Source organism: Pleurodeles waltl, chromosome 1_1 (assembly GCF_031143425.1).
Source record: "Pleurodeles waltl isolate 20211129_DDA chromosome 1_1, aPleWal1.hap1.20221129, whole genome shotgun sequence".
Lineage (NCBI taxonomy): Eukaryota > Metazoa > Chordata > Amphibia > Caudata > Salamandridae > Pleurodeles > Pleurodeles waltl.
The window spans coordinates 828081901-828096756 of NC_090436.1; the positions used below are offsets into that span (position 1 = coordinate 828081901).

Here is a 14856-nt window from a genome sequence, read left to right on the forward strand (position 1 = left end):
GGTGAGCCCATGAAGGCTGGATGGATGTTAAAGAAGGGATAGTGCGGGAGGATGTGCTTGTTGACTACCAGCTGTATACTCAAAATGTTCCTTCAGAGTTCAGAAGAATTGTGCTCCTGTCACTTTGCCTCCAAAGGTCTTCCAAATAAAATCTTGGAGCATTTTATAGTTTGCTGCAGGATTTTGGTGCATGGGGGTGTTCTGTACATTTCGTCTGTCTTACATGCTAATATTTGTAATTTTCTACGACATTCATCTGTTACTTCCTGCTGGCACATATGTCAGATCTCACCAACCACTCAGCACAACACGTTCTTTTTTTATTTATTTTAAATGATCCAATGGTGCCTGTCCTCCTCTGGTTTGGGCAGCACCTTTTGTATTATGGTGATATGAGTACAGTTAGCTTAGTTGGCATGTACCTGCCTTTGTATAGCCCACTAGCTGCTATAGGATGGCAATGGACTCTGCATGTTTAATGAAGAAATATTGAATGTGACATGTTATTTTTTTCTGTACGTGGTCTAGGGTATGGAAATTAAAGAGACATCTCAAAAATGCAAACAGAAACAGGATGCACTAGAGAAGAAGGACAAACAGGTAGAGTGTTACTTGCTATTTGTTCTTCTTACTTTTTGTCACTTTTTTGTTTGAAAATGCATGCTAATTATGTTAATGATACTGTGTGTGTGGCAGCTATATAGAGACAACATACTTTGAAAGTAACCTATAATTGTTAAAAACCAAGCACTTGTCTTACACATTGAGCACTATTTGTGTGTTTTTGTTTCTTCATGCTCTGGCGCAAGTGTTATGAAACACAAAGGAAAAGCTTTCATGGATACCACCGCAATCCATGATGACAAGGAAAGAACATTTTCCTCTTTCTGAAGTAAAATAAATTATCCCTGTTCAGTCCTTTCAATCTGGCAATACAATAAAAATGTGCGTATATGTTAAGAGCTGAATCAAATTGTACTGTGGGCAGTAGGCATCAGTACGCATTTGTGTGTTTATATCGCTCTGTGTTTGGCACAACAGGACACTGAAGTCATGTTGCAGCCAAATTAATTCAGCAACATTATATCACATTAACACTCTCATCTTTCACTTTACTAACTAAACATCTTAGTCGGAATACACCACATCCTCATGTGAAATGCCAGAACCTTTTTGAAAGTGTTCTCATAATTCTGAGAACGCTACAAAGCATGAATATACTGAAGTGTGCTATACAAAAGCAGATAACATCCATACTAAATAGATGTATACGCTGTTTCGTTTACCAGGTTCGTTCCTCAACAGTATTGTGTAGATGTCCACTTGTTTGTAAAGCGTATGTGATATTTCTTATCCAGATTCCTTTCAACTGGTTGACCATCAAACCAGTGAAGCATGTATTGTATGTACTAAAATACCTTCTTATTTGATATAACGATAACGGGGCGTCTAACCCAGCTCCATCCATTTTGAAATTGATCACACTGGATGGATCACCAGGAGTAATAATTAAGACACAATTCTGGCTTTAGTTTGATGTTTTTGCTTAGATGGTACTTAGTTTTGGATTAAAATATTTCTCTTAAAAGTGCATCTACCAAGCATCTGGGAGTTGTGTACTGTGCTGGTAGTCATGCTGTCAACCGTGCCTAAGTTTTTCACTTCCAGGCTCTTCCTCCTCTACCTGACTTGAAGGGGGAACTTTATTCATGGATAAACGTGGCTGGGTGTGATGATGAACTCTAAGTAAGGTGAAATTCTGTAAGAGGTTTGGAACATTAGGACAATTAAAATTAATGAGTACCTGACCACCAAGCCTAGCAAAATTAAACAGCCCTATTTCTATAAAGAACATGTTTACCATCATTCTAAAGGAATATGTATGCAGGGTGCATGTCCAAGACAAAAGCACACCTCATCCAGCTTGATGCATGGGTCCTTAACTAAACAAAGGTATTAAAAACAAGGAACTGTGGATCCCGAAGAGAACAACTTATTGCATCAACATGTAAAACAAGAAGCACTTCTGTAAACTGTTTTGTTAATAGTCACTGGCATTGTGTGACTGGGTTACTCAAAAGAAAATACTACTGAAGGTGAAGTACTTTTCTGAAAAGCAAAATAAACTTGCAGGTTGTCCAAGCCACAACCTGCGCGGCACACATGAATTAAAACTTGCAAATGCCTCAACCACATCTGTCAAAACCTTGCTTGCAGGTTTCAGTAAAGTTATTCAAAAGTGATCTCTCTTTTGGTTGACTGGCTATAGGAACTACATCTGTTCTGCCTTCTCTACCTCTAGTTTGTCAGGTCTTGCAAAAGATTAATGCTGCAGAAACAATTCTGTTCCTCATTTCAGCTTTTTTGTAAATGTAATTTACTCTCATTGTGTGAGTATTCACTTTGTGGCCAGATGGTAAACTGTTTCCTAGCGCTATGAATACTTAGCTTTACATGTCAGTATTACAAATGTGACAAACATTTACCTGTGCATCTATGCACCTACATCTCAACATTGCACGAATCGTCAACTCCTGAGCAGGCATCCACACTTGTCCATAGAAAGTAAGATTGTTCTAAATGTCCTTATGTTTTTTGATCATTCTCATAATGTTGTGCAGAACACAGTAAACATACTTGCTTACTCCCACAGTACAGTGTGATTGTTTCTACGATTCTGCATTTTGAAAATAATCTTCTTTAGTAGTGCAATTGCGGCGAATCCGCAAAAATTGACCATAGGGTAAATTCTCCTTCAGGGACCGAGGGTGGTTACTCGAAAAATTTAGAAAAGTATTTCGATCAGTAGTTTTTTTTTATAAAGATTCACTGAAATATACCCTTCAGTCGATTGGATCCATAGATCTAAAAAATTTATCCGTTTAGAGTCAGAGAACAATGTAAACTTAAGGTCCGGAGTTAAATGATTGATCCCCTGGTGGAAAGCAGTGAGCATCTCAGAGTCACCTTCCCAAATCATGAAAATGTCGTCAATATATCGTAACCACATTTTAATGTGGTTATAGAAGGGATTACTTGTGTCAAAAATCCATTTGTCTTTGAAAAATGCCATTACGAGATTAACTATTTCGGGGGCAAAATTGCACCCCATTGCTACACCCTTAACTTGCAAGTACAGTTCATTATCAAATGAGAAAACATAATTTTTCAGACACAACGTAGCCAAAGAGAGCAAAAAATGAGAGGGAACCTTGATAGACACAGGCCTCTGATCTAAATAGATCTTCATTATTTGTAATGCCTCATTTTGAGGAATGTTGGTATAGAGAGCCTCTATATCTAAGGTCACTAGCATCTGTGTTTTCTCGTTGAAAACATTACCTTCAAGTTTGTTGATCATATGCATGGAATCACGCACGTATGCCTTAGTTTCGAATACTAAAGGTTTAAGGAAAAAATCCACATATTGAGCCAAAGGTTCTAGTAAAGAACCACAGGCTGCGATAATAGGTCTACCCGGAGGATTAGTAGCATTTTTGTGGATCTTGGGAAGAATCTAGATAAGGGGGATGCATGATTGACTTAAATTTAGGAAGTCATATTCTTTCTTACATATCCTCCCCTCTCTAAGTGCTTACTCAGTTATGATTGTAATAGTGGCTTTTAATCTAGAAGTGGGATCTTCTGTTATCAGACGATAATGGTCCCTGTTATTAAGTTGGCGACGTATTTCCATGCTATATTTGTCCTTGTCAAGTATCACTATACCGCCACCTTTATCAGCTGGCTTAATGATGATGTTATCATTAGATGACAGGGAAAGAATAGCATTATTTTCTTCCTTAGAACAATTGGATTTAAATGACACTTTGATCTTATTAAGCGAATCAATTTCACGAAGAACCACATCCTCAAAAATCTGTACTTCACGTGGCATATGAATAGTATTGGGGCAAAATGTAGATTTATTGTGTAGGCCAGTGAGATTAACTTCATCAGAAGTCATCTCCCTAGTGGTGTCTTGAAAGAAGGCGCGTAGCCTTACTTTACGTAGAAAACGTAATACTTCGGTTTTAGTATCAACTGGGTCTTGAAGTTTAGTAGGGACAAAAGAAAGGCCTTTGTTTAGAACCTCTAGTTCTGTAGCGGAAAGTGTGTAATTGGACAAGTTATATACCGGTAACATGTCTATACCAACATTCGTCATCTTCTGTATGTTCTTTTCCTGGTGTGGAATTCTCCCTGTTGGGAGTATAGACCTCTGTTCCGATCTTGATGCTGTGATCTGCCTTGAGGGCCACCCCCTCTCCCTCTGCGTCCACCTCTGCCCACCTCTGCCCAAAAAAGGTTGGTTAGTGGGATAAGAGGGGCCCGAAAAAGTATCTGCTGAATGGTCAAACTCTGAATCGGAAGAAGTATCAGAAAAAGTAATAAATCTCCTACGTGAGCGAGATTGAAACTATAAATTCAAGTTACTCGGATTGTTGTATTTATAAAAATCTTCTTTCAGAAATGGATAGACTTCCTCAAGTTTAAATTTTTTTATGTCCCTCGCAACCTTCGATGTTTTTTGATTCACTGTGCGGATTTTAAACTCTGCAATTATTTTATTAGCTGACTCTAAAAGTTGTTTTACGTCTTGTATTGTCTGATCTTGTGTAAGTTCGAGTTCCATAAGTTCGATTTCTTTCAATTCTGTTTCACTTATCCTTAGCGCGGTCTCAATGGAAAGAGCCAGCCAATCACGAGAACACTTTGTGCCAACCCCGCTAAATTGCAATAAGTACTAAAAAAAACTAACCCACCAGATAAAATCTAAATATATACAAATCTTATACATAAAGCACCGCACACAACGAATACATTCAGGCACCGTAATATATAAAGCAAAAGGCTGCTTAAACCATCCAGTGGCAAGCAGTAGCAGAAACAGATAGTGACCGTAGTCCAAGGGGAGTATCTGGCCTCAGTGAGGGAAACCAATCACTGGAAAAAAGTCCGATACAATCCTCAAGTTATAAATCCAATAATAGGCATGCGATTAATTGAACGTAATGCATAACAATTTCAACAAGATAATCACACACTAAATTATCTTCAGGGTGGGATAATCCTCGTCTCTGTGTCCTGGATAGAATTAAAAATTCTTGATGTGTAAGATAGATACTTTTTTTATTCTATCTCAAGACCGCAGTCTTTGGATTATGCTAGTTCAAAGCTGATCCACCACTGCGGAAACATCAACAATAGGTTTGTGATAGAAAACTTTAAATGCGGAGTCTGATGACCAATCAGCCGCTCTCATAATGTCCTCCAAAAAAGAACCAACAGAAAGCGCCTTAGAGGCCATAGCTCCTCGAACTGAATGTGCCCCAAACATAGAAACATCTATCCCAGCGTCCCCCAAAATCCATTGAACCCAACGTGCTAGAGTAGCCACAGAGACTGGACCAAAAGGTTTCTGCAAAGAAATGAGCAACTGTCCCTGAAAATCTCTACAGATTTCATAAGTACACTCCTCATAAGCTTTTAAACATTTAACAATGCATAACTTCTGATGATGAGGAAAAGCTGGATAAGAGACCTATCTAGAAGCCATCTTGGTACGGTTTGAAATAGTAAATGAAACTCCAGAAGGAGTAAATACTCTCCCTGCAAGATTCAGTGCACGCCATCCGACATTCGCCAGCAGGACAGAAGACAAAGCAAAATAGTTAGTTTTGCTGAAAGCTGCTTACGTGAAAGATCTTCATTACACGGCCAAGCTCGCAAGAATCGTAAGACTACATCCCACAGAGATTAATATCTGGGTTGAGGTGGTTTAACCGTTCTAATACCACGCATCAGTTTACATACTAATGGGTAATCTCCTACCGGTTTCCCTTCAATATGGGGATGTCCCGCTGAAATCACCGATCGAAAATTGTTAATGGTTCTGTAAGCCCAAACCCTGTGAGGCTAGGTCAGATAGAAAATTAACTATCATACTAATCGATGTCGCTAGGGGGAACAAGACGTTGTTCACCACATCAAGATACCCATCTCTTCCATGAAGATTGATCTCTCTTGTGAATAGAAGGTGCCCAAGATTGGGACAAGAAAAACAATGCTCTGTCCGAAACTCCAGGCACTTGCCATCTGTGACAATTGTCCCATTAATATCCGAGGATGTGGATACCCCACTGGGTCCAGCAACAGCCGAGGATCCAGTGGGATCGCAATCGGACATGCACACAATATTGACATCACCACTGGAAACCACAATTGCGTGTTCCAAATGGGTGTCCCCAGAATTAATTCCGCCTTCTGTCTCCTCACCTGACAGAGTACTCGCTGAATCATGGCGAAAGGCGGAAACGCATAAAGCATCCCATTCCCCCATGATTGCAGAAATGCGTCCGTTCCCAATGACAAGGGGTCCGGCCTCCAACTGAAGAAGTGAGTGATTTGAGCATTGAGCCTCGAGGCAAAGAGATCTATCAAACAAGGGCCCCAATGAAGGTTCAACCTGTGAAAAACTTGATGGTTGAGTTTCCAGTCGCTGCCATCTCTGAGGACGCAAGAGTTCCAATCCGCAATCAGATTGGTTTGACCCGGAATATATTCTGCTGTCACAGAAATGTGATGATGCAGGCAAAACTGCCAGAACTCCATCGGCATTTCCACCAGAACCCAAGATTTGGTCCATCCTAGATGGTTTACATACTGAACCGCCGAAATGTTGTCCATTCGAAGAAGAATGCAACATTTTGCATGTCAGGGAGACAGGGAGCGAGTTGCAAATGCCCCCGCCAATAATTCCAGGCAGTTGATATGGATTTTTGATTCCTCCGGAAACCACCGGCCTCCTGTCTGGACTGAGCCATAATGAGCACCCCAGCCCCAACGACAGGCATCTGACTCTAATCATCTCCGGGACTGATGCAAAGATGGCTCTGCCGTTCCACGCATCCATGTGTGCTAACCACCAGTCGATCTCCGCTCTGGCTTTCTCCGACAGAACAATCTGTTCTGCGTAGGATAAGCCCTTGCGAAGATGCATGATCATCAGGTGTTGTAAGGCTCGGTAATGAAGAGCCTCTGAATGTACGAGGCCAAAAGACCCACAAATTGTGCTAAGGCCTTCAATTATATATTCGGAGGCAAGTGCTCTTGTCAACTTTTTCTTGATAGAATTCCTCTTTGTCGGAGGTAATAACAACTGGGCCTTGACAGAGTCCACCTGAAACCCTAAGAATTCTATGACTCGGAAAGGGGACTTGTCCGAATTGATAAGGAACCCTAGCTCCTGAAGAAGTTGAACTGTCCAAGACAGATGTAACAAGACCGACTCTTCTGTCTGAGCCATGATCAGAATATCATCCAGGTAAATAATGAGGCAAACTCCTCTTTCCCTGAGGAATTGTACTACTGGTCTTAAGAGTTTGGTAAAACACCAGGGAGCGGAGGACAGACCGAAAAAGAAAACAGCTAATTTGTACCATTGGTCTCGCCACTGGAATTGGAGATGATGATGAGGTTCGAAAATAGGAACCGTAAGGCATGCGTCTTTGAGATCTAAACGCACTAAATAATCTCCCTCCTGAAGAAGATCTCTTAAGAGATGAATACCCTCCATCTTGAAATGGTGATAGACCACCCATGAATTGAAATCCCTTAGATTAAGGACCAGGCAAGATCCGCCGCCTGTTTTCTGAACCAGGAAAATAGAACTGACAAAACCTGAAAGGTGAGGACTTGATCTGAAGATAGCTCGTTTCTGAAGAAGGGATGCTATTTCTGTGTCCATGAAAGAAGTCTCTATTTGGGAAAAATAAATGGGACAAGGAAGAAACCTCTGCTGAGGGGAGGCGTAGAACTCTATTTTGTAACCCCGCACCGTCTGAAGGCCCCAAGGGTCCTGTGAAACATGCTGCCAAGCCACAATGTGATCCTTCAACCTTCACCCCAGAAAAACCTCTGAGAAAGGAATAATTCTCACCTGTGGAAGTTCCTTAGGAGGAGTTAAAACCTCTGTTGTTGCAGAAGCCACGACCTATACCTCGCCGAGCTCTAGTTGGATAGAACCCCGATCTGGAGTAATAACCATGGCTCTGTTTATTGAAACCTCCAGAGGTCTAGTAGTATCCGTGGCATGGCACTCGACCTCTGTGGCATCCAGCCGTGAGAAAAGGCCCCTGTTGAACATCTCCTTCATTGAATGTTGGGCTTTGTCCCCGCAGAGAAGGTGGAAAATACTTCCCCAAATCCTTGACAACTTTATTGCCAAAAAGCAAACCATTCGCCAAAGAACCAGCCTCATTAGTGGCCAATTCCAATAGGGTCAATGCGCATCAAGAAGGAACGGCTGCGCTCCGTAGTCATAGCATAGTTCGCATTGCCCAACGAACAGACAGCTCTCTGAGCCCATTCTAACAGGGTCTGGGGATCCAAAGGAGTATTAGATTCCTTAGCCAGGATGGCCAGTTCTAAGATCTTCGTGAGTGGGCCAGATATATCGAACAATTTATCTTGGTAGCCTTTCCAGGACATTCCCAGCAGGAAAATCCTCACTAAGTGAGAAGCACTAAAAATATATAAAAATATACATATATATATATATATATCTATATATATCTATATATGTATATATATATATTTTTTTAGTATGTAATTCAACAGCAGCTTCAAATGTAGAGGGAGCTCCTGCAAATTTCCCCAAGGCAAAGCCTTAATAAGACTAAGCGCCCCGTCAGGCGTTCAAGGGTTATAAATAGCGCTGAAGTAAAAAGACGTGCGTGCAGCATTCTCCCCAATCCGATAGAGAAACAAAGGCGATCATGGGAGGACGCATGCGCACTGTAGATATAGGACAAGACCTCTTTCGACACAGCCACGGTCTAGGAGTCCTCAGGACTCCTAAGCTGTTACTCAGGCAGGGCCCGTACACGGAGCACAACAAAGGTGCCTCAGTCTCCTCCTGTAATGAAGGGGCTGGAGCCTGACACACGAAACGATCGCGCAACAAAAACAAGGCAATAAAAGGATAAAAATAGGACAGCAACACGTTTCGGAGCACTGCTCCTGCTCAACACTGTGATATGTATAAAACACTAGAAACACAAGCGATTAAAGTCACTTATCTGTAGGCTAAATGCAGCAAAGAAAGAGGAAGGACTGTGTTTAACAGGGACAGATATACAGGGGTCAAACCTGTGGTTGGTGGACATTATAGACTACTGGGGTTCATGGGAAAGATAGTTTTTTGTTTTAAGTGTTGTGATTGGCTGCTGTTTTTCTTGCAGTAAAGAGAGAGAAGCATAGTCCGAAGCCTCCGGTCCTGACATAGAATTGTGAACACTGAAGGACACACTTTAAATGACCATGGGCCCGATGGACTGGTTTGATGATCCTATCCCATACACTGGGAACTCCCCCAGTGTTTGGGGGCTGGAGGGAATTGTTTGTGCTTTATTTTTTTTTAGCTTTAGTTGGGGGGAAATCTGGCACAATAAAAGGGGCACTACAGCAAGATATATATGTCACGACTATTGCACTTATCAGGAGTTTATAGGAGACCCCTCCAGACCACTTAGTCATCAAAGTCCCGCTGAAAGTCCACAGTGGTGAAATGTATTAGCTTCAATATATTTTGGACTTAATGCCTCAGCTAAACGTGTATCCTTGCTGAGCATACTCAAGGAGTTGAACTATTATATGTCTCCTACAAGAGAGACATCTACTGCAGCGCGGCTGGAAGTGACTAAGATCTTGTTGGTTCTTCCTTCAGTCTCTCTTCCAGCCCTAACAAAAAAGGGGGAATGGCTGTTTTATTGGCAAACAAATTTAAGGTCAAGGTTCTACTCACTCATGCCGAAACGAGGGATGCCTGCTGGCAAAGCATATATTCTCTACAGTCCACCACTTTTACTTCCTAGCGGGCCACCATAATGTGGAAGGATATTGCACTGAAGGAAGTAGTCTCTGTTATAGTCAGATTATGCCCTAGCCCAGACGGCTTCACCCCTTTGTTCTGTAAGCCATTTTGATCCATATTGGCACCAATACTGACCCACTTTGTATAATTCATTGACAGAAACGGGCACCCTTCACACCTACTAAGACTGAAGCTGGTGATTCATAAACTGGATAAGGACCCTATACAGTGCACCTCATATCTTCCCATCTCCCTCAACGTGAATGCCAAGATCTTTAAGGTATATTGGTGTGCCGGTTAGGTCGCTATATTCAAGGACTAGTTAACCCCAATCAAACCGGCTTTATCTCAGATCGAGCTTGCATCAATAACAAAAAACAAATTCTCCACAAGGCTGCCCGCTCCGAGGCACCTGCCTTCTTGCTATCTGTAGATGCTGAGAAGGCTTTTGAACAGATTTGCTGGCCGTTTCTACAGGAGTTGCTGACCCCAAATTATAGACCTCAGTCATGAGTGGCTACTTACATCCCACTGCCAGGGTGAGGGTGAATGGAGTGCTCTTTGACCCTTTGAGTTTCAGTAGAGGAAAATGTTGATGTTAACTAACTCCCTAGCCTCCATCGGAGTACTCCTACACTACCTAGAGACCTTTGGCAAAGTGTCAGGGGTTCAAAATAAATATATAAAATTCAGACTGTGGACCTTAATTCACCCTAGACACGCAAGATAGCGACTGTACCAACTCTCCTGGACTCAGTACTATACCTTGGAATGAAAGTATGCCCTACAACTTGGAAAATGGTCAGACAGAATTACAATGATTGGCAAACAACAGAAACTATTGTAGCATTTCATTTGGGGAGGGAAGAAGGGCTTTCAATGAAACGTCAAGCATACCTTGCATCAGTCCACAGTGGATTGGGAGTTCCACACTTAATGAGCTATTGTTTCGCAGTGCAGATCAGATATATAGTTGAGTGCCACTGAACAGCTTCTGAGGAATACTAGTGTTTTATCGACCAATCCATTGCAGACATCCATATTTGGAAGGTTCCCTGGCTAGCTAAGAAACGTAGACCTTGGGAAGCATACTCTTCCATGGTAATCAAAGCCGCATTATATGCCTGAGACAGAGTTGATGTCCCAAGTGGCCTTACCTCTGTAATCTCCCTGCTGATACCCATACATAGCAACGCAGATTTTTCTCTAGCCCACTAGTGTTATAGCTGTACAGAATGGCAAATTAGAAACGTATGGGAGATTTCTGTGATATGGAGGGTTTCCAGCCATTTGAACAATTGAAAGAGGCATATGGCAACCCGGAGAAAGAATTGCAGGTGCACCACAAGTCACCTTGGAACGGAAATCTGCTTTGATGAAGAACAACTTGTGCCCAGCACTAGATGGCATGCGCGTGCAAAGCTTGCAAATTGAAAGTACTACAAGCTCCAAAGCAACCCGGTAGGTAATTCTTTCTGTACCAGTAAGTAGCATATCTTTTTGCATTAAGACTGGTCAGGGATAAAACATCTTCACCCTTCCAGTTTTTTTCGGACTGTGAATCCACTTCCCAACCAGTTTGCACAGTGGATGGCAGGGAGCTGAAAGTATAAGCTTTTGCTGGTTTTGTTGTGCTTATCACTTCATCTTGATAACACCCCCCCAGCCATTAGTCTTGAATATTGTGAAAAATATATAGGTAATGAGATACAGTGGTTGGTGACACTTAAGGGAAGGAGCAGGGCCTTGACGTGCGAATGGGCTGTTGGTGCTTATGTCACCGTCAAAGATTTAATTTGACAGATTTCTTCCCATTCAAGACTGGTCGTTCCTAGCCAGCTGGGTAAGAGGATTAAGAGCATGCAAATATTGACATGCACCTCCATGACGGTCATGTTTTCTAACTTTTTGTGAACTCATTGACGTACCATTATCTAATTCTGATTGTACCTAGGCTCATGAGGGCATGTAGAAATCTGACTTAACCTCTTGCCTTGCAAATTGTTTATTTTGGCAGTCACTTTAGAAAGGCATCAGTTTTAAACTATCACTAATGAGCCCATCACTGTCTTCCACAGGAACACGGTACTAATGATGCTGCATTGTTTTTTAACCACTCATGGTTTCTGGTGGGCTGTATTGTTCTTTCTATCCTCTCTAGTTTTCCATTTGAAACGTTCTTTATATTGCTTCTATTTTCAGAACAATGATTTCAGAACTACCTGACACCTTTGTTGGAGCTGTAAAAGGCAAAACGGTGTCAAAATCGGATAAATTAAGATGGATTACATCATTCATGCAGTTGTGCAACCAGAGGGCTAAAAGGCAATTGTTAATTAAAACAGCTCCATATTTCACTTTAGGAATGTCTGTGATGACTGCCTTATAGAGGGCATACAATTGAAAATGGTTTGCAACCTGGCAATACAGTTGGGCTTACTTACTAGTATTTTGACTTCTATGGCTTCTACAATACCAAGATGGTACTTGTGGCATTAATGTATCTCTGCAGGTAGAGTATTTTCACCTCTAACCTGCATCCTCTTGGATATAATTCTTTCAGCTATATGAAAATGTGACTCTAAGCATTGGTTTTGCAGCTTGTATTGTATTGATCTTTGAATAGCGTATTGCTTCAGATGGTGTGGCTGTGTAGCACTATGGGGCAAGCAAGAGATTGTGTGACTGGTTTCTGTGACTGTTTGGGGGCAAGCAGTAGCATGCTTTAGAGCATGGGTACTCACAAACTTTTTCTCGGGGGCCAAAATTGCAGTATGGTTTGCGGCCGAGGGCCGCACTGAAGTGACAGCGGGGGTGGGGGTGGGGGGGCCCGGCTTATAGGGGGCACAACCACCCACCCCCTTTTTCAAAACATTGCTAAACACACATAGCGCCATACACACACACACAGCGCCATACACACACAGCGCCATCTGCACACAGCGCCATCTGCTCTCACCCATACCCCAGTATCACACACAGCGCCATCTGCTCTCACCCCTACCCCAGTAACACACACAGCGCCATACACACACAGCGCCATACACACACAGCGCCATACACACACAGCGCCATACACACACAGCGCCATCTGCACACAGCGCCATCTGCTCTCACCCCTACCCCAGTATCACACACAGCGCCATCTGCTCTCACCCCTACCCCAGTAACACACACAGCGCCATACACACACAGCGCCATACACACACAGCGCCATACACACACAGCGCCATACACACACAGCGCCATCTGCACACAGCGCCATCTGCTCTCACCCCTACCCCAGTAACACACACAGCGCCATCTGCTCTCACCCCTACCCCAGTAACACACACACACAGCACAATCTGCTCTCACCCCTACCCCAGTAACACACACACTACATTACAAAACAAATAAATAAATAACCAAAGAGCCTTACCTGCCTCAATAAAGCACTGTAAAGATGCCACAAATGTAGAACGGCAGGCAGGCAGGCAGGCGGGCAGCAGACGTGGAGCCGGTGACAGGAAACAGACGAAAAAGCCCCGTAAAAGTTAGCTGCAAGCGCTGACTTTTATGGGGCTTTGGCTTCCAGGATCGTCACGGAAACGCCATAAATAATGGCCGCCGTAGGTAAACATAGAGGAGGGCCGCGGGAGCATGTGCAAAGAAGCCACAATTGCGCATGCTCCTGCGGCCCTCTTCTATGTTTATATACTGCGGCCATTATTATATGGCGTTTCCTGTACGTGTCCGCGGGCCGCCAAGGAAGGTCCGTGGGGCCGCTGGCGGCCCGCGGGCCGTACTTTGAGTAACGTCGCTTTAGAGGTTTCCATGCCCAAACTTGCATGAATCCTTGTTAGAGCACATGGTTACTGTGTGGAATGTGTGAGGTTGTAATGGTACCCTTTTCTCTGATCTGATTCCATCTCATCCCATGCAGTGTCCCCAAGAAGTAGAAGAGATTATTTTGTAGTGAACATTTCTACAGATAGACTTGACGAGAAAATATAAAGACAAAGCCTTATTTGGCAGTATTCTGAGGCTTTTGTCAATGATATAATGGGTGTCCTGCAGGCGCTGTCGACACCATATTAATTTTTGTAAAACTCTAAAATTACTTCCAGATTGAGCACTAATGGCAGAATTTTGCAGAGCATATGAATTTATGATACAGGAAGCGATGTCAAAGTATTAGTATGCAACATAAATGTTTTAACTTCTGTTCTTTAATAATATAACTGTGACTACAGAGTATTTATTTTTCTAACAGATTGAAGAAGTTCAACAGTTCTTAAGAATGAAGCAAGATGAAGAGATGAACAGACAGAAGAAAATAACTACAATTCGTAAGATGATAGAGGACTGGCAGAATGAGCTGAGTACCATGGGCAACTGTGGAAATCTGCAGCCAGAAATAGATGCAATAAGTGGTGAACTGAGACAAATTCAAGAAGATCGGGCAAACATTGACAGTCAGATGAGTGATTTGAGAAGAGAGAAAGAGATCCTGGAAGGAGAAAAGAAAGGTAGAATTTCTAAAAGTTGCTCTTTGTGTTAACCTTTAAGTTTACTTTCCAATAGTGATCATCATGTCCTTCATACATTATTTTCTAAATGACCTTCATTCTAGGGATAACATCTCTTACCGTTATTACTTTTCACGTAACATAAGGGATGTCAGTACCATCTCAAGTGCCAACTCTTTGTATTGTATTCACAAAATAGCCAAAAGCTGTAATCTGATAAATTTTAGCTAAAACAATTTGATTTTACTAAAATGGTTTGCTTACTATTATAACTTATCGGGCTTTCAGCCAGCCCTCTTTGTCTATTTTTCTGCTATTGTCCAATTCATGTTTTTCTTCTGCCCATGCAGCATAAAGCATGGGGCAGAAGGTCAGCCCGCTTCAGTCACTGGCTTAGTTCCGTGATAGATGACTTTCCAGCATTCTTTCCCTTTCACAAAGATTCATTCAGGCACAAATTCGTTCCCT

The 14856-nt window shown here is 42.3% G+C and overlaps 1 protein-coding gene across 1 annotated transcript in view; it reads left to right on the top strand.

Moving 5' to 3' along the window:
• Positions 1-14856, top strand: part of SMC5 (structural maintenance of chromosomes 5) — a 647363-nt gene that overhangs the window by 86411 nt on the left and 546096 nt on the right. Inside the window, exons 8-9 of the mRNA XM_069228845.1 lie at positions 529-600; positions 14133-14388. Of these exons, the coding sequence (XP_069084946.1) occupies positions 529-600; positions 14133-14388 (328 nt within the window). The remainder of the gene's footprint in view (positions 1-528; positions 601-14132; positions 14389-14856) is intronic.